This window comes from Sminthopsis crassicaudata, chromosome 5 (genome assembly GCF_048593235.1).
Source record: "Sminthopsis crassicaudata isolate SCR6 chromosome 5, ASM4859323v1, whole genome shotgun sequence".
NCBI lineage: Eukaryota > Metazoa > Chordata > Mammalia > Dasyuromorphia > Dasyuridae > Sminthopsis > Sminthopsis crassicaudata.
In genome coordinates this window covers 197,453,983-197,479,485 of record NC_133621.1, presented here as the reverse complement: position 1 = coordinate 197,479,485, position 25,503 = coordinate 197,453,983, and the positions used below count along the sequence as shown (strand labels likewise).

The 25,503-nt window shown below is 34.8% G+C and overlaps 2 protein-coding genes across 11 annotated transcripts in view; both read left to right on the top strand.

The window, feature by feature from the left end:
* The window catches only part of DCP1B (decapping mRNA 1B), a 74,061-nt gene extending 55,063 nt beyond the window's left edge, over nt 1-18,998 (top strand). For 2 of the 10 annotated variants that reach the window (XM_074269398.1, XM_074269391.1), the window contains exons 5-9: nt 2,863-2,998; nt 9,547-9,675; nt 11,916-12,770; nt 13,597-13,848; nt 18,756-18,998. In XM_074269398.1, the coding sequence (XP_074125499.1) occupies nt 2,863-2,998; nt 9,547-9,675; nt 11,916-12,770; nt 13,597-13,848; nt 18,756-18,839 (1,456 nt within the window). In that variant the 3' untranslated portion in view covers nt 18,840-18,998. Of the gene's footprint in view, nt 1-2,862; nt 2,999-9,546; nt 9,676-11,915; nt 12,771-13,596; nt 13,849-14,424; nt 14,487-15,648; nt 15,784-17,881; nt 18,045-18,755 lie in introns of those variants that run through there. The other 8 variants (XR_012482495.1, XR_012482496.1, XR_012482494.1 and 5 more) reach the window with 8 other exon arrangements.
* Nucleotides 1,174-2,576, top strand: LOC141543713 (heterogeneous nuclear ribonucleoproteins C1/C2-like). Its single transcript, XM_074269399.1, has 2 exons — nt 1,174-1,705; nt 1,745-2,576. The coding sequence occupies exons 1-2, from the start codon at nt 1,389-1,391 to the stop codon at nt 2,310-2,312; spliced, it is 885 nt and encodes a 294-aa protein (XP_074125500.1). The 5' UTR covers nt 1,174-1,388; the 3' UTR covers nt 2,313-2,576.
* Nucleotides 18,999-25,503: the final 6,505 nt, after the last annotated feature.

The following is a 25,503-nucleotide window of genomic DNA, read 5'->3' as shown; positions in this document are numbered from 1 at the left end:
AAGTTTTCTGCTGTAATTACCAATAATTTGAGTAAAAAAATCACTACTAGTTCGTTAATGTTTGGTTTTTATAGGTTCCTAACTTTTTGTCAGGCTAAAGTTCCTCGGTAAAATCCTTGGTCTTGTTTGTCTGCCATGGAATTAAAGTTAATTGGAGTTAGTCCTTCTTCTAGGCCACATGTAAGCTAGGCACCTCCAGTACTAGCTCAAAAATGCCTGGAGCTGCTTCGGGACCAAGAGACAAGATCTAGTATTCCCAGAAAATGAAACACAGGAATCTCGAGTTGAATATAAACTGACTTGGCTTTCGGAAAGGACACAGAAGCAGTTTTAGGAGACAGATTTCAGGTTACAGATTTCAAGTCAGACTAAGCTCCCCTAACATCTGAAGCCCTCTTGAGGGTGTGTCTAGAAAAGAAATGTCAGCCTGTGTGCCTCTCTGTGTTTTTCATCAGATTTGGGTAGCCATATGCCCTGGAGCTGATATGGTTTAGCTTACCTTCCCTCCCAGGCCCCAGTCATTGACCTTGATGCTGTTCTCTTTTCTAACTTAGCTATTTGGGGGCTTTTTGCTAGCAAAATTGTTAGGAACTCTATTCCTAGTGTGACTTGCAGGCTTCATTAATTTTAGGGGGGTAAGCAGTTATTCAATATGATAGGGCCTACTTCAAGATCCAAATCACTACAAGGTAAAAATATCTTTTTCAGGGCTTTAGCTTCAGGGTATTAGCAGTTTGGACTTGTCTGGACTTGTCTTTATGTGATTAGGCTTACCCTTCTCCCTTTCTCTCCTACCCTCTCCCCCCAAAATAAAAAGAACTCCTCCCTATTTTGAGTAGCCCAGTTGGGACTCAGCTATATGGAGTTAGGGCTTTTCCAAGGTGATTACTCCAGGAGCCAAATTAGAAATCAGCCCAATTTTTTTATTCCAAGTTCAGTATAAGGAACTTTTCTTTGCAGTGTCTTCAGGGGTCTCCTGAGTTTGCAGGTGCTACATTGAGAAGAACTTTAGAGTCCCTACTTTTGTTATGACTTGGATATGCAATCTGTGTATCCTTGATTTAAGTTTCATTCTTTCTACTTCCTTGGATTCCTAATTAGTCTTATCTCTAAAGATAAGCAGTTGAAAGTAATTAAAAGAGGTATTTTTAAAATTATCTTTTAAAAAAAAATTTTAGGGGGGCCATTTTGTGAGGAGACGGAGACGGGGACGGAGAAGTAGTAATATCGGCTGAAGAGACAATCTGGAGCAGTAATCCGTTTCTTTACCGGTGTCGGACCGGGGAGGTGGAGATTTAGAAGCCAACAATTTCTCCCTCTCCCCACCGGTGAGATTTTTTTGATCTTCAGCTACACTTGTGGCTGTTTGACTTTTGCCATCAAACACCATGGCCAGCAATGTCACCAACAAGACTGACCCCCGTTCCATGAACTCCCGTGTCTTCATTGGGAATCTCAATACTCTGGTTGTTAAGAAGACTGATGTTGAGGCCATCTTCTCGAAGTATGGCAAGATTGTGGGCTGCTCTGTTCATAAGGGTTTTGCCTTTGTTCAGTATGTTAATGAACGAAATGCCCGTGCTGCTGTGGCAGGAGAGGATGGGAGAATGATTGCTGGCCAAGTGCTAGATATTAATCTGGCTGCAGAGCCAAAAGTGAACCGAGGAAAAGCAGGTGTGAAGCGGTCTGCAGCGGAGATGTACGGGTCAGTACCAGAACACCCTTCTCCGTCCCCTCTACTCAGCTCTTCCTTTGACCTGGATTATGATTTTCAACGAGATTATTATGACAGGATGTACAGCTATCCAGCCCGTGTACCGCCTCCTCCTCCTATAGCTCGTGCAGTGGTACCCTCAAAACGCCAACGTGTGTCAGGAAACACTTCCCGCAGAGGCAAAAGTGGCTTTAATTCCAAGAGTGGGCAGCGGGGCTCTTCATCTAAATCTGGAAAATTGAAAGGTGATGATCTTCAGACAATTAAGAAGGAGTTGACCCAGATAAAACAGAAAGTGGATTCTTTATTGGAGAGCCTGGAAAAAATTGAGAAAGAACAAAGCAAACAAACAGTAGAGATGAAGAATGATAAGTCAGAAGAGGAGCAGAGCAGCAGCTCCCTGAAGAAAGATGAGACTAATGTGAAGATGGAGTCTGAGGGGGGTGCAGATGACTCTGCTGAGGAGGGGGACCTACTGGATGATGATGATAATGAAGATCGGGGGGATGACCAGCTGGAGTTGATCAAGGATGATGAAAAAGAAGCTGAAGAAGGAGAGGATGACAGAGACAGCGCCAATGGCGAGGACGACTCTTAAGCACATGTTGGGGTTTTAGAACTCTCGTCCCATTATTTCTTTATCTAGGCGCTTGTCTTTGATCAAACTTTTCACCAGATCCTCTCCCTTAGAATCTTCCAGCACATGTTCACTGTTGTACCCAACTTTATCTTTCCCATGTTCATTAATTCTGCCCTGCGCCTAGTTCCTTTCCTACTTCCTTCACTTCTCCTAGTAGTTATATTAAGTCTCCTGTAATTTTGCTTTTAATTTTGATACCTCTTTATGACTTAACAATAAAAAGGATGTATGGTTTTAAAAAAAAAAAAAAAAAAAATTTTAATAATAATTTCTGCCTGTAATTTGATATAAAGAGAACTTAGAGGGACCTTAGAAGTTTGTGACAACCACCTTATTTTAAGTATGAGGAGCCTAATGCCCAGAAAGGCAGTGACTTGTCAAAAGTAGTAAGAGTTAGGATTCCAACCCAGGCCCTCTGACTTCCAATTAGTGTTATTTTTACTATACCAACCTTTATTTTTTTTTCTAGTTTTTCTTTCTATTTACTTCTATACCCCTCACTTTCTAGCCTGACTCAATATGAGCAACTGAAAGCACGTCAGGGGGCTAGAGCAGGAATCTCCCCAATGATCCTCAATTCAGGAGAGGGCAAGGAAGTTGATATCTTACGAATGCTCACCAAGGCCAAAGATGAATATACCAAGGTGAGTTTTTTTCCTGTTTGTGACACATACTGGGTGTTTTTGTTTGTTTGTTTTTTGTTCTCCTCTTTTATAACCCTCTTTTAATCTTCTTTATTTTCCTTTCCTTAGCTTTTCTTTTTTCCTTTCCTAGGGCCTCAGAACTTACAGAAACATACAAAAATTTAAAATGTTGAGATAACCCTCTTTTTCATCCCCACAACCTTCTAATTCTACTTCTCCACTTCTCCCCTCCCCACTATGAAATAGGTAGAATTGGAAGAGGTAGGAAGAGTAAACAGAAAACTAAATAGAAACAGATAAGAAATTACTTATCCCTGCAAGATTTTCAAGATGCCCCTATTTCCTTAAAATATTGTGTTGATTTTATCAATCTCTAAAATACCACAGGGATTCCTCAGTGAGCTGTTATCTTCCTCATCATCATCATTAACAATATTAATAATCAGAAAAAATTAGCCTAGTCAAACATATTGTAAAAATAATATGGATAGGGAAATCATATTGTACCTTGCATGATGTGCAGTAAGATTATACTATTGAATTAATATATCCTTTTTAGACAGCTTTTATATATTTGGTACAAAAATTGAAGAGGAAAAAAAAATTCCATTATTTGACATTTGGAAAATGGGTTAACATTTTTAAAGATCCCAAACCCATCTTGTCTCTAATAGTATGATCTTGTAGTCAGGGGATCCAAATTCAAATCCTGGTTGTGCAGACCATCAGTTGCTGATGTAGGACAAGTCAATTAAATTATCTGGGCCTCAAGTTTCCCCATTTATAAAATGAGAGAGTTGAATTAGATAACCTCAAGTGTCCCTAAATTTAAATGTAATGCTATATGGCTGTGAGACATGGAACAATACAATCTGAGAAGACTCAAAATACCAAATAACCCAAAGATAAATGGAATACTTGCTTGACATAAGTAGATAGCAATATATTATCAGTAAAAACATTTTATGGGAGAAGGTACATAAAAGGTACCATCAAGGGTACATATGACTAGAAAAGGAAATATATTGGTGATGTAGTGAGAGTGAGGGCATAGTCTGATTATCCTTGAAATATTAAAAGAATTAAAATGCATAAGATTAAAAGGCAGTGGGAGATGGTGATCTGTTAATGAATTCAGTTGTTAAAAGTCTTAGGGAAGATTGGTTCAGCTAAAAAGGAAATAATTGGAAAGAAATGAGAGCTTTGGAGGAAAGATTTGTAAAGAGAATGAATAGCATAGTAAGAAGTAAAAAAGCTTATTCAAGTAATCTACTCTTCAAAAATAATATAGATCAAATAGGAATTAATTCTTTCAGACAAAAAGAAATATTAAAACAAATTCAAAAGACTTAAGAAACAGAAGAAAATCTAAATTGTCTCATAAAAGAAAAACAGCAGCTGACCTGGAGAACAAATAAAGAGAGATCATTTTAAAATCATTGAAATACCTGAAAGCCATTTCTAATTTAAAAACCTGCATATTCTATTTCAAGAGATAAAATGGAAAGAATCACTCTGGTAATATCTGAGAGTAATAGCTAAAAAACAAACAACAACAACAAAAAAAAAAAAAACTACTAGGAATGTCACATCCAAAATTTAATTCTTCCAGGTCAAAGAAAAGTTATTATATGCATACAGAAAGAAGTTCAAGTACTGAGGGTCTACTCTGGATCACACAAGATTTAGCAGGTACCATATTAAAAGAGCAAAGAGCTTGGAATAAGATTCCATCCAAAAATAACTTACCCAGCAAAACTGAGTAAATCATATAATTGATATACCAAGGCTAAGTGGAAATTTTGAAATATGAACACAGTAGTCAGGAGAAACATAAAAAGATAAGAGCAGGCAATTGTTAAATGTTACTAACATTCTAACTGGGGAAGATAATACAGATGTCATCTCAGTTTCCTAATGTCACCAAATCATAGATAAATAAGACAGTTGTCCTAGGAATGGTTTTGTTATGTTATAATCTTAAAAGAAAAAAAAATATGCTAAGAAAGAAAAGGAGAAAAAGAATGGGATGACTTAGCATGTTTTATAATTGGGTCATATAATCATATATATAATTTAATGTAAAAACATTAAAATCATAGGATGTAGGAGGAAACAGAAGAAAGAGGAAGCATGAGAAGGAAAAGAGTAGATTGAGAGAAATTATTCCTAACCAAAAAACCTAATCTCAGAATGTGTATCATGAAAGAGGAATGTAAATGTAAAGAAAAAGTAAGAACTAGTGCCTGGGGTTTGGAAGGAAAAATGATGTATGAAGCATCAAACACTTGTGTTGAGCACAGTACTCTTTCACCAATCTCTTCATTATAAACAGAGAGCAGAGAGCAAAGAGATTGAAAGTATAAGAAAATATAATTGTAACAAAATCTGTCATCCTTCATCTGGCCTCAAGAAATCAAAGGTAATGATCATGACCTGAAAGCAATAGGAAAAATAAACTTGATTAAAAGAAAAAAATGGGGAAATTTATTATGTGGAAAGGTGCCGTAGACAATAGATTAATTAATGTTTATACACACACACACACACACACACACACACACACACTCTGAATGACATTTTATCTAAAGGAAAAAACTAATGAATTACAGGGAAAAAATGTGCAGTAAAACTATAAGAATGGAATATCTCTTTCAGATCTAGACAAGTCTAAGAAAAAAAATATTAAGGACCTATATGGAATTTTAGAAAAGTTAGATAATATGGGTTTCTGGTAGGTATAGAAAGGAGTGTACATATTTTTTAGTTCTGCATGATAGATTTGCAAAAATTGACAAAGTATTAGGACATAAAAATTTTATAATTCAGAAAAATCAAACATCTTTTACTAACCATGATGCAATAAAAATATATTTAATAAAGGACTGCTGACTAAAGGATTAAATTTAATTGGAAACTAAATATTAACTTTATACAAAAGATAGCTAGAAATTTTTAGATAACCTCAAGTGTCCCTAGTAATCTAACATTGTATGAAATTGTATGAAATACAATAATGATAATGAACATTCTATATATACTCTCTTTTTAAAAATCAGATAATCATATGATTATCTCAGTGATGCATTCAAAAACTCTTGACAAGATAAAGACAAGATATTCCTGTTAAAAAATACGAGAAAACATTAAAAATAAACATCTTTCCTTAGTATGATAAGTAGTATCTATTCAAAACCATAAACTGTCATAATATATAATCAAGATAAATTGGGGGGAGGTCTTTCTAACATGACCAGGGATAAAGCAAGAATGTTCAATATCCATCTTACTATTTCATGTAGGGCTAAAAATGTAAGTTATAGCAATAAAGCAACTAAAAGAAATTGAGGGGGAAAGAATGGGCAAAGAAAAAACCCAAAGTTATCACTTCTTGCAGATGGTTGTTTTACTGAGAACCCAAGACAGTAAACAAAAAATTAAAACAATAAGTTTAGCAGAGTAGCAAAATATTAAATAAGTCATTTCCACCTCTGTATACACAACCTGGCTGGAAAAGATAAAAAGATTGTCTTCCCATTGAAAAACACACAGGAACTATGAATACAACTACAGAATATTTTTTTTTATGTAAATAAAGACAGACCTTGTTAATTGGGATAATTGCTGATATGTTGACTGAGCCAGTATAATTAAAATAATAGTACTACTTTATTCAGCATTATACCAATCATTATCAAAGGATTATTTTATATAGCTAGAAAAGTAATAGCAAAATTCATCTGGAGGAACAAAAGATCAAGATTCTCAAGGAAAATTATTGGGGAAAGGGAAGGTAAGGAAAGAAGCATAATAGTGCCATATTTCTATTCTACAGTGTGATAGTTATCAAAATAATTTCATACTTTTAAAGTCAGTGAAATAAATTAGATATACAACACACAGAAACATGTTTGATAAACCCCCAAAACTCTTGCTAAGATAGTTACTATTTGATAAAAATTGCTAGGAAAACTGAAAAGCACATGGCATAAATTAGGTTTAGACCAGTACTTCAAATTGTATGCCAAGATAATCTCTAAATGTGTATATGACCTTGTTTATAATGTGATAATGTGATCTTGTAATAAAAGATCATATGATAAACAAATTAGAGGAACAAGAAAAAATTACTTTTGGGGTTTATGGATTAAAGGAAGAGTTTGTGACCAAGCAAAGGATTATAAAGAATCACAGAAGAGAATTTTGATTATATAAAATTCAAAATATTTTGCACAAACAAAATCAGTATTGTTAAAATTAGAAAGTAAACATTTAACTTGGGGGGGGAATTTATAGCAAGTATATCTGATATAGATCATTTCTAAGATATCTGTGGAACTAATCCTATTTACATATGGTCAAAGAATAAGAATAAATTGTTTCCAAAGGAAGAAATTCAAGTAATAATAATCAAATTGAAAATAATGCTCCAAATAATTAGAGAAGTGCATACTAAATAACTTCTAAAGTGGCACATTTTATCCAACAGATTGGAGAAATTAAAAAAATAAAAAATGAAAAATGTTGGGGAAACTGTAGGAAATTAGGTCCACTGAAATATTGTTTATGGATCTATAAATTGGTCCAGCTCTTCTGGCTTGCAATTTGGAACTATGCCCCTTTGATCCAATAAGTCTATAACCCAGAGAGTTCAAAGAAAGAAGAAAAGTACCTTTATGTACAAAAATTTTAGCAGCTACTTTTGTAATGGCAAAGAACTGGCAGTTAAGGGAATGTTCAACAACTGAAGCGTGGCTGAACAAATTGTGATGTATGAATGTATAAGAGTACTACAGTGATAAAAAGAACAGTTTCTGAGAAACTTTGGAAGATTTGTGTGAAGTGATTTGTGTGCAGAAAGAAGATAAACAAAACTAGGAGAACAATTTATATGTTAATATTGTATAAACAAACAGCTTTAAAAAACTTAAGAAATCAAATCAATGCAAATGACCAATCACAATTCAGAGGATTGGTGATACTGCATGACATCTACCTCATAATAAAAAGTTGATAGACTCAAGATGCAGGAGGAGACTTGTATGCATACACAAATATTTGTATTAACCCCATACACTGAGAAACTAGGAATGACAATTGAGATCTGGATCAGTAGAAAACCAAGTTGCCTGGCCAGCCTAAATTTATCTTGGTACCAGCTCTGTAGAGTTCCTCCAAGATGCACACCCAAGTAATATATTACCTGTTTCCAGTGCTGAAGTATAGGCCTTCTCGTACCTTTAGCATTCTGATTGCTTTTGGTTCTAAAACCTAGAGGGAGCATCTGAGTGATATTGGTGATTTGATCATTGAGCTTCCACATCAATTTCTGGATCTCTTTTTAATAACTTCTATATGTGAAAGAAAAAGAGAGGGAGAGAGGAAGAAGAAAATAAAGGAAGAAAGAGAGAAAAGAAAAAAGAAAGAAAGGAAAGAAAGAAAGAGGAAAGAAGAAAAAGCTTAGGATAGGTACATTATAAAACATAATTTGGCCCAAAACTGGATTACATAATAGAAACTTGAGTTGAGGGCTGCTTTGTTACTGTGTAATCCAAAAGGTAGAATTTTATTTTCAGTTTCATTTGGTATTTTAATTAAGGAGAATATTGTTGTGTTTTATATATCATGAATCCTACTATGATAGCAGTTATATAAAGTGATTAAAATATGATATTAATTTAGCATATTAAACTTACAGGCTTTTCTCAGAAATTCTTATTTTTAGCAAGCTATTAAAATTACTCTATTTTTGTAAAAAGTTGTCATGTTAAAATGACATTAGTTGTTTTAAAATCACTGACTGGAGGGCAGCTAGGTGGTGCAGTGGATAGAGCATCAGCCCTGAATTCAGGAGGACCCAAGTTCAAATCTGGTCTCAGACACTTAACACTTCCTAGCTGTGTGACCCTGGGCAAGTCACTTAACCCCAGCCACAGGGGAGGAAAAAAATCACTGACTCGAATCAGCCTAATAATTTCTTGGCTCTTGGGACATAAAGTCTTTATTATTGTACTAATGAAACTAGATATACACCTTTAATGGTTTGGTTTTTTGTTTTTTAATTAAAAAAAAAACCAAAACATTTCAATCCAGATAGAAATAATTTTCTCATAAAAGGATACATGTTACTTTTTGAATGACTTTCACCATTGCTTAACAATTAAATGAAAGCATGAACCTATGTGTTACGAATAAAATTGTCAGTGCCTGTATATATATATGTTATATGCATATATTTTTTTAAATTCTTGTGGATTTAAATACCTAAGAGCCCCCTAAGGAGTAAGTCTGTTGATCCTGGAAATAATATAGTCATGGCTTGCCCTTATACTTCCAAGCTGTCAGAATACTAAATTGAAAATCTGAAGAAATTTTAATGTCATTTTTCTATTTTTATTATGGTCATAGATTTGATAATGTCTTCTCTTCAAGAACTTTTTTTTTTTTTTTTTCAGTTTTATAGTTGATAGGTTTGAGGATAAAGTATAGGTAATCTTTCAGAAAGACTACAGATTACTTAACACCAAAATGTGTTGCTTCCATTTCAGTGTAAAACCTGTTCTGAGCCAAAACAGATAACCAGTTCATCTGCCATCTATGACAACCCCAATCTGATAAAGCCAATTCCAGTGAAGCCTAGTGAAGGTCATCACCAGCGTGTCCCTCAACAAGGCCAGGTACACTATTTCATCTATTTCCTAAACCTGGGCAACTTTAAAATACTCTGTACTCATATAATATTTGTACCAAGAGAATGGCCAAGACCTAAAACTAGGACTTTACAAGAATGGTTTGAAGTAGGAAAAATTAGTCCATTAAAGTATTTTCATATTAAAAATATCTTGTTTTATGTGTAAGGTAAACACAAAATTAACATATCAACATAGTGAAAGGTCTTTCCATTTTGAATGTTTGCTACATTTTTAAATCAAAAAGTCCTAGAACAGACTTTCTCAAAATGTAGTTTGCATTAGTTGCAAAGGTAGTAGCAACAGAACTGTCATCTTGAGGCTTCTGTGAACCTTTATTCATTCTTTAATATAGAGAAGGATAAATAATAAATAATCTGTTCAAACTTGTCAGATATTGATGTGAGTAGCAGATTGGGTAGCCTCTGAAATTGCTTGCTTAAGAATATTATAAGATGTTCAGTCAATGAAGTATTTAACGCTACTCATCTGTTACATAGACAAATATTGTTGTAGACCTTGACAGACCATTCGTCACATGATTTGTGCCCTCAAGAATCTCATAATCTAAATAATTAATTGTCTCTCTTTTCTATCCCTTTAAATAGGATGGAAATAATATATCAATAATGAAAAACAGTTCTTTTTTCTTTAAGAGAAAAAACATAGGAAAGAAGAGCAAGTAACAAAAAACAATATTTGTCAATTAGCAACTTCATTTGGTAGAATTGTGTTTGAAGCTGAAGCTTCTGTAGTTGAAGCTTCTATAGTCTTACCTTAGTGATATATGGAAGCAGTAGAAAAAGAGCGGGGGGAGATAGTGAAATGAACGATGTCATAACATTCTCATTGTAGGCCAGCCAGGATATTTTAAAAACTATTTGTGAATTATAAAAAGGATCATTGTTTGCAACTAAAAGTTGTCCACTAAAATTTTCTGCTACCTTGTAGTGATATCTTGAAGGTCTGATAATGAAGTGTAAGGTCTGATAAACCCTAATGCGCTAGTAAGGTTTCAAGTAGCAAAGAAGAAAAAGGAGGAAACAAGCATTTTTAAGTACCTACTGTGTACCAGGCATTATACTAAGCACTTTACAAAATTATAAATATTTTCTATATGACTTTCATGTGAAGGACCAGCTTAAAGAGGTTCATCACCAGCTTCATTGAAGGGCAATAAGTAACTATAGCATCTCATCAAGATCATCTGCCAAGGCATTTATTCATAGGACCTCAGGGAGGTTATTTTAAGAGATCCATAAGTCATAATGTGAGCAATCAAGAACCATAATTTTGATCTAGCTTTAGCTTCAACAAAAATCTGATTCATAAAATCAAAAAGGAAGTATATTCTTTGCAGGGAAGGGGAGTGACTCTGATTTCATTGGTATGGAGAACTCCTAGATGAGGGAGCTTTCTCTGTCTGTGCAAGTCAGTATCTTCTTTGTCATTTAAAGTTTTAGATAGTTGCCTAGACCACTGAGAGGTTAAGTGACTTCTTGTTATCTCTCATCCTTTTATAGACTAATTAAATCATGCATTGCACCTTTATTTATTTATTTGTTAAATGTATATGAATACTGAGGCAGCATGACTTACTTAGCATGAGTAACACTTAGAAGCTTTATGACCATGGGGAAGTCATGTAATCTCTCTGAACTTACCAAAATAGGGAGATGATCTCCCTCATAGATGAGGCTCAAATGGGATGGTACATGTCAATAGCAAACTTAAGAATTCTGTGTGATTGTCACTTCTTATACTATTGTGAATATTAAAATGAAGATTCACTTAAAAGAATTGCTAAATTCATAGATAATTTTTTTATCACAACTATCATCAAATGAAAAGTCTACAAAATGTTTTCATCTTTAAATTCATACTTAAAACTATTGGACTAAGACATTAGAGGAATTGTGATTTATAGTGATTAGAGGGGTTATATAAGATTTCTAAATTCACAGATCCTCCAGATTATTGAAGAAAAAGAGTTTCTGGTTACTTTAGGAGTTCTAGAGTTCTTAAGTATGCTTATAGCTTTCTCATCTCCCTCTCAAAGCTTTGTATGAATTTACTGTTTACATTATTATTTCCTCTTTGACATTTATTGTATTATGGTAAAATAAAGCCTTTTCTCCCCCCTAAGTCTTTTCAATAGATAGAATAACTGGAAATCTTTTTCACAACTACCTAAATAACTATTCTTAATAATTCCTTTTTTTCTATAGAAATTAGATACTGAACCACAACACTTATCCTTAACTACACTCTTTGGAAAACCAGATAAAACTGCTTATCAAGAAGTTACAGAGCAGAAATCACAACTGCCACAACCACCGCAGCAGCAGCAGCAGCAAGAGAAACCTCCCATAAGACAAGGGGTAGTGCGTTCCTTGTCCTATGAAGAACCCAAAAGAAATTCACCCACCCCAGAGAAGCAGCTTTGTCCAGCCATTCAGAAACTCATGGTCCGGGGCACTGATCTCCATCCAGTGTCAGAGCTACCTGAAACCCGGCTGTGTGAAAATGGCAGCATTCACCCTGCAGGAGAAGCTTTCACTGGTCTTTTCCAACCAGTGACCCCACATAGCACTGAGACATCTCACAGAGCACAAAGTACATCTGGAGCTCAGAGCCTTTTAGAGAAACTTCAGGGTACCTCTGGAACAGTGAGCAAGATAGAATCGAGAGCAACAGCAACTGCTAGTTCAACTGCACCAGTTTTCAGCAGGACTTCTACTCCTGCAGCCCCTGCAGCACAGATAAAAGGTATAAGCCAGCCCCAGCTGGTGTACTTCAATGGTTCTCTTCCCTCTCAGACTCTTAGAAAAGAAGAATCTAAAGTTTCAAGGCAAACCCTCCCCCTCTCTGGCAACCAAACAAGTAGTTCTGGAGTGATCTCTCCTCAAGAGTTGCTGAAAAAACTCCAGATTGTACAGCAAGAGCAACAGTTGCATGCATCTACCAGACCTGCCTTAGCTGCTAAGTTTCCTGTAGTTACTCAGAATGCTAGGACTCTGAAACCCTTGGAATCCTGGATTGACAAGACATCGAATGCAGAAAAACAGACCCCTCTTTTTCAGGTAAATAGATTGAGTTAAAGGTTCTACTGTGCGGGTGCAAAGTTGGAGAGATGTTAAAATGCAGCAGTGAAATTTATAATTTAATAAAAAAAAAAAAGCTTATTGATGATTCCTTAAATCTTAATATTGTTAGAAATATATGTATATACACACACCATAAGGTACTTTGTGTGACTTACAGTATGATTAACAATGACATAACTGATATCTAGGTTTATAGGGTGTTTCTTTAAACATCTCATTTGATATTTATTGTTCTTATAGATTAAATACTCCATTATTACTCACATTTACAGATAAGAAACTGAAGTTCAGAAGGGTGAAATATTTTGTGACCATCATAAAACTAGGAAATTGAATTTGAATTAAGGTCTCTGTAATTCCAGGTCCAGCATATTCTACTTATATCACACTGCCAATTATATCATTGTTGTATAGAGAACAAAGAATTTGTTGTTGTTCATTTATGTCTGATTCTTCATTTCTGATTCTCTCAAACCCCATTTAGAGTTTTCCTCGCAAAAATACTGGAGTGGGTTGTCTTTTCTTTCTCCAGCTCATTTTACAGTTAAGAAACTAGTAGACAAGGTAATTGATTTGCCCAGAATCAGACTACTAATAAATAAGTACCTAAGGCTAAATTTGAAATGGGAAGCTCCAGGCCCAGTACTCTAACCAGTGTACTACTTAGCTGCCTTGACCAAAGAACAGGTAGAATCTTTTGTTAAAGGCCTGTGGAGGCCAAAGAACTCTTTGTCTTTGCTCTGTGAGTGTCTTTGAGTACATTTCCTAATTCCTGGCCTTTGGGTATCTGTTTTGGAATAAGCAGGTCATCTCACCTCAACGCATTCCTGCTACTGTGGCTCCTTCCCTGCTGATGTCCCCTATGGTATTTACTCAGCCCACACCTTCCTCACCCAAGGTTAGTGAAAGTGAGTTGTTATCACTAGGAAGCAAAGAACCCAGTTCATCTGGTACCAGCCTTCTTCTACCTATCCAGAACCCAGAGGCTTCTGTGATTAACAACAACTTGCTGACCAAACTACAGCTTCAGGAAACACTTCTGCATCTCATCCAGGTAAGAAGAAGGCAAATCTTCTGCCCTCTTTCTAATACTTAAAGTACCTTAACCATATTAATTGTGAGATTTAAGTTTTCTTTGATCAGAGACATAAAATGGAATTGGTCAAAATCTACTTAGCAATTCTTTGGAAATAAGACAACTTTTTAAAACACCTGTCAGACCCAGAAGATTATATCCTTCATAGAGATATGTGCCAATAGTATTTATAATTTTTATTGCCTTGGGGTACCCCCAATTTACAAAGAATATTTTAGATTATAAGGAATGATGAAAGCCTTCCAAAAAGTACAAAAACATATTGAAGTTGACCAGAAGATAGTTATTAACATGATTCCATTTTAAAGGGTACTTTACAAAGAGTTCATGAGTAGGAAACAAATGAGGCTTGAATGTATTTTACAAATAGTAAGATAAGGGTTGTGGAAGGTTGTTGGCTTGATAAGAAACAAGTAAATGAGCCTCTATACCCTGGGGGCTTCCTTAGACTATTGTGATCCTAATTGGAGTGAGTCAAATCCTGTGTAAAACCTTATAAAAATTGTTAATTTTTTTAACCTATTTTGCTTATAGGTAAAGTGACTTACAGACTTCCTTCCCAAATTCCTATGTGCTATTCATGACAAACATAAGGGTAGGACATTATTTTGTAATTTTATCTCCCAAATACCTTTAGACATCATCTATTTCTTTTATAGAAAGTTGTAGGAAAGAAAAGAGGATTATTCCAATATTTTAAATTTACTGCATTTGTTTCTACAACCTTTGAGGTGTAAGGAAAGGAAAAAGAAATAGCCACACAAAGCAAAGGCTTTGTTTAACTTTTCTTTACACTTCTAAATATGCATTTTGTGGCTTATTTTGAACCTAGTGAATGATGCCATAAAAGATAACTTCACTGATAACAACCCCTTGTCTATTATCTATTGTCTAGGTTATGTGTATATGTATGATTTTTTTATGTCATCATACAAACAACTGATCCAACAACTATTAGCAATAAGCCTCCTTCTGCCTCCTCCTCCCCCAAAAATACTCAATTTGTTTTTAAAAAATCTTGATGAATTTTGTTTTGATACTTCATTTACCTCTCAATAAACCATTCACTCCCCTGATATCTTCTTATTTAAAAAAAAAAGATGTCATAGCTATACAACTGTGATAGACAGGACATGTACCTTCCCATTTATAGTTTACCATTTCTTCATAGAAGGAGAAGAGAATGTTTTAATCTCAGTCATCTAAAATCCACATGGGCCATTATATTTGATTTTAATTCTGTGGGGCATTTTAGTGTTTCTATCCTTTATGTTATTATAGTCATTGTTCTCTTTGTTCTGCATCAGTTTATAAAAGCCTTCTTATGTTTCTCTCAAGTCTTCATCTTCTCTTATAGTACATGGAGTCATAGGGTTATCAAGAGAACTAGAAGGGACCTTGGAGTTCCTCCAGTCCCCATATTGTACAAATAAGAACACTGAGGTATGAAATGTGAAATAACAGTATTGGTCATAGGTGATTGAGCCATTATTTGAACCCTTGACTTCTAACTCCAAATCCATATTGATGATAATAGAGATGAATTTGGAGTTACAAGTGGCTTAGGATCAGTGGAAATGCTATACATTTTCCCAAATGTGACCCAACCTGTTTTCTTTCTCCTATTCATTTCTGGGGCTAGGTGACTTCCCATCTATCCAAGCTAGATATACTAATGGACTAATTCAATAGAATGGCCATCCAATTGCATGTCATCATCTGGGCAATATGCTTTCTTCATCCACTTTATTTTTCCAGTATGGATGACTAGGCCAATCTCTTCTGAATGACTGTGGATCTCATTGAGGAAGCCCTGTGGTGGTCTGGGGTTTGATGCAATCAGCACAATGTTATCTGGAAACAGGAGCATCTGGAGAACATTGCCATGGATAGGTAATCCCTTTTCTATTTGTGTGGGTTCTCCATTCTCCCCACCACCTCTAGACATCATTAATTTCTTTTGTAGAACATTGTGGGAAAAACAAGAGGGTTATTTCAATATTTTAAATTTACTGCATATATTTCTATAATTTATGAAATATGAGAAAAAGTCAAAAGAATAGCCAAAGAAAACAAGGGAAAGAAAGAGTAACCAGCAAATTAAAGGCTGTGAAAATTAAAATATATTTATATCACAACAAGAAAAAATTCACTTTGATATATTCATCTTTTACCTTGGTGAGCATTTGTAACAATCATTTTTCTGTGCACTCTTGAATTGAGAATCATTAGGAAGATTATCAAGTGCTCATGCTGATATTCCATTACCTTCATATGCCATATTTTGTTCAAATACTTCCTGATTATTGAAAACATAATGTATTCCAGATTTTTGTTATTATAAGTAATGTTGTCATGAATAGTTTAGTTCATATGGGACCTTTCTATCATTGACCTTGGGGTATAAACTCAGTCAATGGAATAGCTGGATCAAAAGATATGAATACTTTAGTAACCTTTTTCAAATAATGCCAAATAATTTTCAAGAACAATTCCATCAACTTAGCAGACATTTATTAACTACTTAATTGTATAACTAGATGCTAAGGATACAAATACTAAATACATCTCCCTTGGAGCTTTCAGCCTACTATTTGATAGTTGGAGAATTATAACACATATACAATAAGTATATTATAAAATGGAATAGGGCAAATAAGAGCTCCTAAGTACTATAGGAAAATTTGAACTGTGGATGATAATTGAAGGAGTAAATAGCCCCTGATCTGAGCTTTGAAGAAAGAGAAGTATTTTAAAATGAAGAAGATGAGGCATAGAGAGTATTCCAAGTATAGAATGATACACTGACTACTTGAATACACAGATGTATTACTTGGTAGAATGAGTTTACAAAACAGCTGTTCTTCCAGTGTGCTTGGAAAAGAGAGAATATAAAGATGTACAGTAATGTGAAATAAGACTGGTTGGAGCTGGATTGAAGAGTTTGTCTTTTATCCCACAGTCAGTCAGGAGCCAATAGAAATTTTTAAACAGAAAAGCAATATCATGGAACCCTATTCATCAAGATTATTTTGATAGCTTTGTGGACAGGAGGGACTTAGGTCAGGAGGCCCAGTTAGGAGAAGTAACATTGGGAAACTGCATCAGAGTGGTAGCTACGTGAATGCAGAGCAGGAACAATTGTAAGATACTTCTAGAGGCAGAATCAAGTGGATTTGAAAAGGTTGGTTGTGGAGATTATAGGAGAAAAAGAATAATCAAACTTTCCTCAGGTTTTGAACCTGGGTCACTGGAAGAATAGCTATATTGTCAAAAGAATTAGGAAACTAAAATGATAGACTTGGGCAATTGAATGCTTTTGACCACTGATTTCAGACTCAGATAGCTCATATGAGATCTTTAGGTAATGTTAGTATATTGTTTGTTGTAGTAATTTACCTAAGTGCCAAATGATTCGTAGGGGGCTTGATCCTGATTGCTATATTTGTCCTTTCTTACTAAAAAAGCAAGATATTTTATTTTTTCTAATGATCTTTATCTAATGACTGGAAAAACATAAGAACATTTTAGAGAGGATTAGAAAATTAGAAAATTTCTAAAATCAGAAAAAAAAAGATTGAAGCTGAGTACAGGAATAGAAATGTAATTTTATATAACTAATTAGGTGATAAGGGGTTAATTATACTTTGTAGACTATTAAATATCGAGGTAAAAACCTTATCCTGTTATGTAATTTATTCATGAGGAACTTGTAAGAATGTAGGAAGGGAAATTTCCATTGACAACGATATTTTTAAAATGAAAGATAAATAATGAAAATTAACTTTGAAATAAAATTATTTAAATGCCATTTTGATTCACTCCATTGAGATCACATTAGCCTAAGGAACATCTCATTGTAGAACCCAAAAAGCCTAAAATGTTTGAAATCTCTTAAGGAAGGTTTATCACAGGGACTGGGTATAGTGCATAAGTGCAACATCTTTCTGGCATCTAACAAAATACTCAGTGTTGTTTCATTCTCTTTCAGGTACCTCTGCCCCTTTCCCCTACCTCCCTCTACTGTTAGCACCTCCCCTTTCCCTATTTCTTTAAGTTGGATAGACAAGTGATAACCTATTAATTTTCTAAATCAGAAAAACTAAAAATTATTGCTCTGCTTAATTGCATAGAAACTGCCACACTTTTTTGTTTTGGAATGGTGTTGAATGGTGTTGCCAAAGGGAGTAAGAAGGGAAAGAGGCCCCAAAATGAAAACTTAAGAGAACCTCTTACTTAGACTAGAGACATCCCTCAGGTGGGCAGAAGATCCACAATCAAGCCCCTACATCCACATCTGTTTGCTGAATGAATGGAAAAATTAGCACTATTTTTGAGAAGACATCATTGAGGATGCCAAAGCTAAATTAATGATTCTTGCCAGAGACAAATGTATATATGCCATGTTATGAATATGGACTGTTAAAAGAACCTAACATGTGAATTACCGGGGGGACCTTCAGTGACCACCAACAGTTCCAAGATTCTCTTCTTGTTAACCATAGTCATTTCATCTCAGCTCATCCATCTATTTCATGCAACAAAGTGAAGTTTTTAATGTATTACTCTAATTTAATGTTGCCATGCGATTGTACATTCTCTTACTGTTTGTCACCCTACACACTGACAGCCAGAAACTAACTGCCTAGCCTGGTCTTTAACTGTACTTTAGCATTTACTTATGCAGTTAAAACTTCTAGCTTGATAAGAGAGACAGATAGAGAGATGAGCTCCTTGGTGTCTAGAAATGAGGATAGTATTTTCTCTTTTTGAAACCCAAGCCTATTCAGCCCCCAATGGAGAAGCTTTTTTTTCTCTAGAAACTGTATCATATTCCATTATGTCTTGTGATTTTTGTCTTCCAGAATGATGACAATTTCTTAAATATAATCTATGAAGCTTATCTCTTCAGTGTCACACAAGCATCCATGAAAAAGACTACTATGTAAAAAGAAAACTTTTTTTAACTGATGATTTCCAAGAGACTTTTGGAATTCCAGCGACACAAGGTTCTCCTAATGTCAAGTGTTATTATATTAAAATATTTCTGCATTTTTTAAAATGTGTATACTATTATGAAATAAAATGTCCTGGACTTTTTATGAACAGTCAGTTTTTTTTCATTGCCATAATGTAGTACACCCTATACAAAGAAATGAGTAGGTGGGAAATATCCTTTATTCAGTTTACATGTTAATTTTTTTCCCAATATGAAGCCGCTGTTAGAATAAGTCTCTCTGTAGAAAGGGTTGGTCTTTAAATTTTATTTCATTTTTATTTGTAGATCTAATTATTCATCAAATGGTATTTCCACATGGAGGGTGTATAGCCAACATATATATCATTGCTCACACCCTTTTCAGATAGCATGTGTTAGAGGGGCCAGCCACCAGGTGGCAGTGTCATTCCACAGATTGACCCTAATGAACTCTGGAATTAATGGTCTGACCTAATAAATCTTTCCTTTGAAAGGATCCAGGAGCGTTTTGAAAGTCCAGCAGATTTTGAAAGAAAATTATTTCCTTTTAAACAAAATGATAAATATCATTTTTATGACTATAAAAGCTTTTGGGACTAAATTTTCAGCGATATCTTATTTTTTTTTTTTCCAGCTCTCACCATTTCTGAGGTGTCTATAAAGCAAGATAGGCTTGTTTATGCTTCCAAACAAACATTGTCATTTTTTAACCAATTGAGAAAGAGACAGTGGAATTTTCTAAATCATTTCTTTAGTTTCTTAGAATAAACAGTGGATGATGATTTTAGGAATGAAACTAAATAAACCAAGGCTTATTGTGGCTTACGAACCTTTAAAAAATACATTTTGATAACTGTGTTTCAGTATAATTGCTTTCCTTTGTAATCTTTTGTATTTTATTCTATGTATTTAAAAGCATTATTGTGAGAAAAGGCTCACTGCTTCACCACTCTGCCATGGGATCTGTGACACACAAAAAAATTAAGAGCCACTTCTCTAACTAAACCATGTAACAAAATTATTTTTATTTCTACAGAGATTAGAAACTCATTCTTGGAAGAAGTTGAGAGAACTTTTCTTGTTTTGTTTAAGCTCACTGAGTGTGTCAGAGAAAATGGTCTCTTTTAGTCATCAGTAATAAATTTTGCATTTATAGACTTATTTTCTTCTAAAATTATGAAATAATCTTTAAGTATTACTGCACAACAACAACAACACTTTCACATCCTACAGATGGTAAAAGGCAAAAGGATATTAGGGTTTCTAACTACTTGGGACTCATCATCTTGGGCTTGAAGACCTGGACCTTTATTTGGGCAGATCAGCAATAATAATATTAACCATATTGCCTGAATTTTAATATATCTTGCTGAGCCTTAGTTTTCTTATCTGTGAAACAAAGGTAATAATCCAGGATAGAAGATGCTAGAGTACCTACCTCATAGAATTGCTGTGAGGCTCCAGTGGGTAAAACATTCTGTAAACATAAATGCATTGCATAAATGCCAGGTGCTGTTGTTCTTTTGAGATGCCCAAAATGCAAATTAATGGAGATTGGATTCTGTATAGTAATGCTTTGCTATCCTACACAATGCTGAGTTCATAATTTGTTGATTAATTAGTTGATTGTATGAATATGTACCAATTTATGTACCTCTACTATTTCCTGCAAGGATGTTGATGAGAACATATGATAAAACCTATTTCCTGAATGTAGACACTAAGACGCAGACCCACAGGAGCTGTATTTATTCTAGTCCAACATTCTTTTTATAGATTATAATAGTATATCTTCATTTACTTCCAATGATCTCATTTTGATATCCCTTTTCCACCTAATTTTCCTAGCCTTTGTGCTTCAGTCTCAGTCAACAAACTTTTACTAGGCCCCTGTTGTGCAATTTCCTGGGTACTGGAGATGATGTCAAGTTTAGCTAAGATATAGTCCCTGTTTTTTAGGGGCTTACAATTTAGTTGAGGAATTATTCACTAATACACTCAAATATACAGTATTCTAGCATAAGTTAAGTATATTTTTAAAGTTATAAAAGGCTATGTGAGAGCCAAGGAGGATTTTGCCAATGGCAGGGAGAAGAGGGAGGAGAATAAAAGAAAACTTTCTAAGGAGATGGGTTTTAGAGAGTAAATAGGTGCATATCAGATGATGATGAGAAAGGAAGAAGACATTCCATGCAAAAAGTAATATGGAAAAGGTATTTTAAAACTCCATATTCTAGATGCATAAACTAAGAGATAGTCAAAGAAACCCACAGCCAGTTTGCTTAACATATAAGCTGATCAAATCCTTGGATGTATAAGAATTCAATGTGTTCAAGAAACAGAAAGTTGTCTTGTTTAGCTGAACTCTGCCATGCATGGAGGGTACTATAATGGTAGGGTGGGTCCAAATTGCAGAGGGCTTTCAATGACAAAAAAAAGAAACTCAGGATGCATAATGAGACATTGAAGATTTTTTAGCAGAGTAGCACGATTAGATTTATATGCAAGAAAATTATTCTGTGTTATTGGGATAGGGCAAGAGTGGAAGTGGGAAGACATGTATGGATTCTTGACAAGAGCTAACAAAATGTCTCCAAGGTTTACAAAGTTATTTTTATCATCTCAGTGAAATGATAATATTTCAATAACGTGGGTAGCGCTGAACACCCTAAAAAGGGGGTGGAATCAGAGGATTAAGAAATATCATGGAAATGGAATTATCAGGACCTGGTAATTGATTAGATATAAGAATTCAGGGAGAGATTCCTGATGAATCAAAGTTCTAGAAGAGGTGGGAAGGAATGGGATCAGCCATAGAATTAGAGCAAGAAAGGATCTTCTAGGCTATGTAACAGAAAATAAGGTTCTCACCGAAGGGTCCCTAGGTGGTAGGTAGCAGAATGAAGTTTTGAAACCTGGTTGTCTTAACTGCATGCTTACTGAAGGAGGGATGGAAAAAGTGTGGCAGAACTGAGGAAGTTTCTATTGAATGTCTTTTGTCTCAATGAATTAGAAGGGTGGGTCTCTTCTAGTAAGTTCTAAGGACGCATGTTAATAACAAGAGAAAACATGAAAAGGATTGGAATAAGTTGCTGGTGGAAATAAAATAAGGGGTTGATAAGGATTAAAAATAGGATTACTGGGCAGCCAGAGGAGCTCAGCTAAAGTTATGTTCCAAGGCACTGGCTAAAAAAACATTAAAATGGTAAATCACAGGGGTCAAGGATGGGTATGGAAGCAAGTAAAACCAGAATCAGTTAATAGACTAGAAGAATAGTAGTGTTTTACAATAAGGATGGAAAACAGGTTCAATATAAAGATGGAGAGAGATTGAAAGGATGAGGACTTGTGGTTAAAATGGAATTTTATAGACTTCTGGATCTTGAAAATGATACAAATTCTAAGACATGATTAGGTCTAAAAGCTATTTCATGTACCTGAAGCAGAATGGAAGAGGTTTTTGAAGTTGAAGGAGTAGAGAAATTGACAGATAATGTTGATAGGAGGACCAGTAACATGAAGATTGAATTCTCCAAGGATGAGGAAAGGGAATAGAGTAGAGAGAAATATCATGAACTAGTCACTCAACTCATAAAAAAAAAAAGAAAGAAAAGAAAAGAAAAGTTGGGTATAAATAAAATGTGCCTGCAGAATTTTTTTTGTAATCAAAAAACTAACTGCAAAACTTATCCTAAAACTTGCCTATATGCAAGGTGAAGATAAAAGACCATGGGCCCAGCTTTGTCAGACCTACATTCTGTGCAGTACTTGGGCTTTTTTAGGTCAGCACTCCAGCGATCTGTTTTTAAAATCATAAATTCTCCATCTTTTACTGGGATGAATCACTTTAAAAGTGCCGGCACTGATTCATTTAGGCCAAAGACTTTTTCTTTTTAAAGATCTGGAGGTGATGAAGAGGTCATTCCTTATAACTAGCAAAGCAGGCAAGAACATTTTAGTGCACGGCTTTCTGGGGCTTAGAGCTTAGGCTGAAAAATCTTGTGTGGGGTTCCCAAAGTTAGGTATCAAAGATGAATCACTATGCTAGTTCTGCCATTACCCCAGTTTCCTTTACATTGACCCTATGACAGATGTTTACCTTGTTCTGCTTTCAAGTTAATTGGGTTTGGATTTAAAGCATTAGGATGTTCGTTTGCTAAAGGCACCATAGTCCAGGGCATTTAACATTTTTAAGATGGCGAAAACTTTGTACATTGTTCTTAATGTCCTAGGGCGGCAGGCATGAAAAGGCTGGAATAGAAGCTCATTAGTGTCTACTCTGAGCATAATTTATATCAAGAGATGTGTGCGCGCGCGCACATGTGCCCACACAAAATGGGTTGCTTCTATGCCTTTGACCAAACTACTTTACCTCTCTAATCTCCATCAACAAAGATAGTAATATCTGCCTCTTTCTACAGTTAAAATAATGGATTAGAAAGTATTATGATTTTGCAAAAAGGGACTGAAGTAACCTAAGACAAACTAGTAAATGACTATATACCCAACACCATCTATTTGCTTTCCATATTTATGGGTAAAGCACCAATTTAATTGCAAATAGAAGACTGTACTATTGAATAGACTTTATATTCTAGGCATATTTTTCCTCCCAAAATGTACATTCATTCTCCTGATGGATCACTGTTCCTGTGGTATAAGGGAGGAAACACTTGAGTTTAGAATCATTTGACCTACATACATATCTTGGCTTTTCCATTTACTATCTATATAATCATGGGAAGATTATTTCTCCTTTCTGGGTTAATTCTTCATTCTAAAGATGATATGGAGATTGGTCTAAATAACTCTCTCACATACACACCCAGTTATATACAAAAGTTGGAGGTACCCAAAGTTTAAAAATCAGAAATAAATGGTTTTTTGCCCTATCATTCTCCATGCTTTCATGCCATACTGCTAGTCCAACTCATATATACTATTAGACACACATAGACCCCTCTAATGTTCCTCCCAACAAGTGGTCTTGTAATCCTACCCATTGGAGACTAAGAAAGATAACCAATATTAATTATATTCCCTTTTGATAACTATTTATGTGCTGCTCTTAACTCTACAAAAAGCATTTTTACAACTGAATTATTCTGTTGTTTCCAAAAGGTTCAGACAATCAGGAACAAGATTGGCTTTGTCATGAAGGTAAAAATTTTTGATAATCCACAAATTCATCTTTTGGTCACGATTAAGATTAACTATTATTTCTTCAACCTCTAGAACAAACTTCCTTTTTTATTTCTGGATGAAGAGAGGGATCAAAATAAACAATAGCACGATACATTGGATGGATGTTCAAAGGTACCTCAGGCAAGAAGGGCCTCAATTTTTTATTGGACCCTATTAAGTGAAATATATTCAGCAACTTTTTCTTCACTATTAAAGCATCATCCATTAAACTTTCTCCTATGTGTATTATATTCTGCATAGTACAAAATGATCTGAACATAGCCATGCTTAGAGTTCAAGCTCACTTACCTAAATTTGCCAATTATAGAAAAACAAAAGAAAAAAATGTTGGAATCCCAAGCCAGTCTTGATTATAACGGAAATTCATTTATGTCCGTATTCTAAGATGATCCTTGAAATGAGTTCCTCTTTCTGTTGGGAATGAAGCAAAGGAATGAAGGATATTGACTCTCCAACTAAGGATTCTGCTTTTTTATCCCCCTAGAGAAGTTTCTGGCTTTATAGTGATATTAGGCTTCTAAGAGATGTGATTATAAATGCTATCCATGGAATAGATCAAATCAAGGCAAAGAAAATACCTTTAAATTATCCTATGAGAACTGGGCTCAGATATGGCCCATCTTATGTGTGTCATGTTGGATGTCATCCCTGGTCCAGCATGAGATGTGATCTGGAACCAAGACTTGTAGAGAGATAGCTGAGAATTGAGATGTCCTCACATACTTATAAAATCCTTTAAATTTCTTGTGGATGAAATTCGGTCTAAAGGTGCAATCACCATGGACAAATAGATCCATCCTTTCTATTAACAAATACCTGAGGTAACTAGATAAAACGGATGGAGCACTGGCCCTAGAGTTCTGAGAACCTGAGTTCAAAGCTGATCTTAGATACTAGCTGTGTCACTCTGGGCAATTACCTAACCGTGATTGCCTCAAAAAAACCCGTAGAACTCTTAATTTTAAAGCAATACCTAATCTCCTAGACATAACACACATTCTCATTCTATCTCCCTCTCCTTCCCCCCACACAGTACAATATGAGTTGGACATAATCCTTAAGAGTACAAGGTCACCTAAACTTGCCAACTTTAGGGAAAAAAAATATTGAGTCCCAGGCTAGGGGAATCATCCTGCTTTTTCAACTTTAGAATAATGGGTTGTCTTAATGATTAAATTTGTAATGTAACATCAACAGACACTATCACATGGAATTATTTAGTGGGTTTTCTAAATATTTCATTAATTGGTTTTAAGTTTTAAATGAAACTGCTTTTGATTTATTTGAAATTGGAAAACTGGTTAAGAGAAGGTGAGAATCTGAATTAGAGTAGTTCATGGTTATGTGAGTAGAGAGAAGTGAACAGATGCCAGGACTGCAATACAGGTCAAAAAGACTTGGCAACAGAACGTGTGAGGGAAAGGATTCCA

Excerpts from the sequence above, each read along its gene's own strand:
- LOC141543713 (XM_074269399.1), top strand. The coding sequence starts at position 1,389 with ATGGCCAGCAATGTCACCAACAAGACTGACCCCCGTTCCATGAACTCC. Across the intron at positions 1,706-1,744 it reads TCTGCAGCGGAGATGTACGG|CTCTTCCTTTGACCTGGATT; the intron begins GTCAGTACCAGA and ends CCCTCTACTCAG.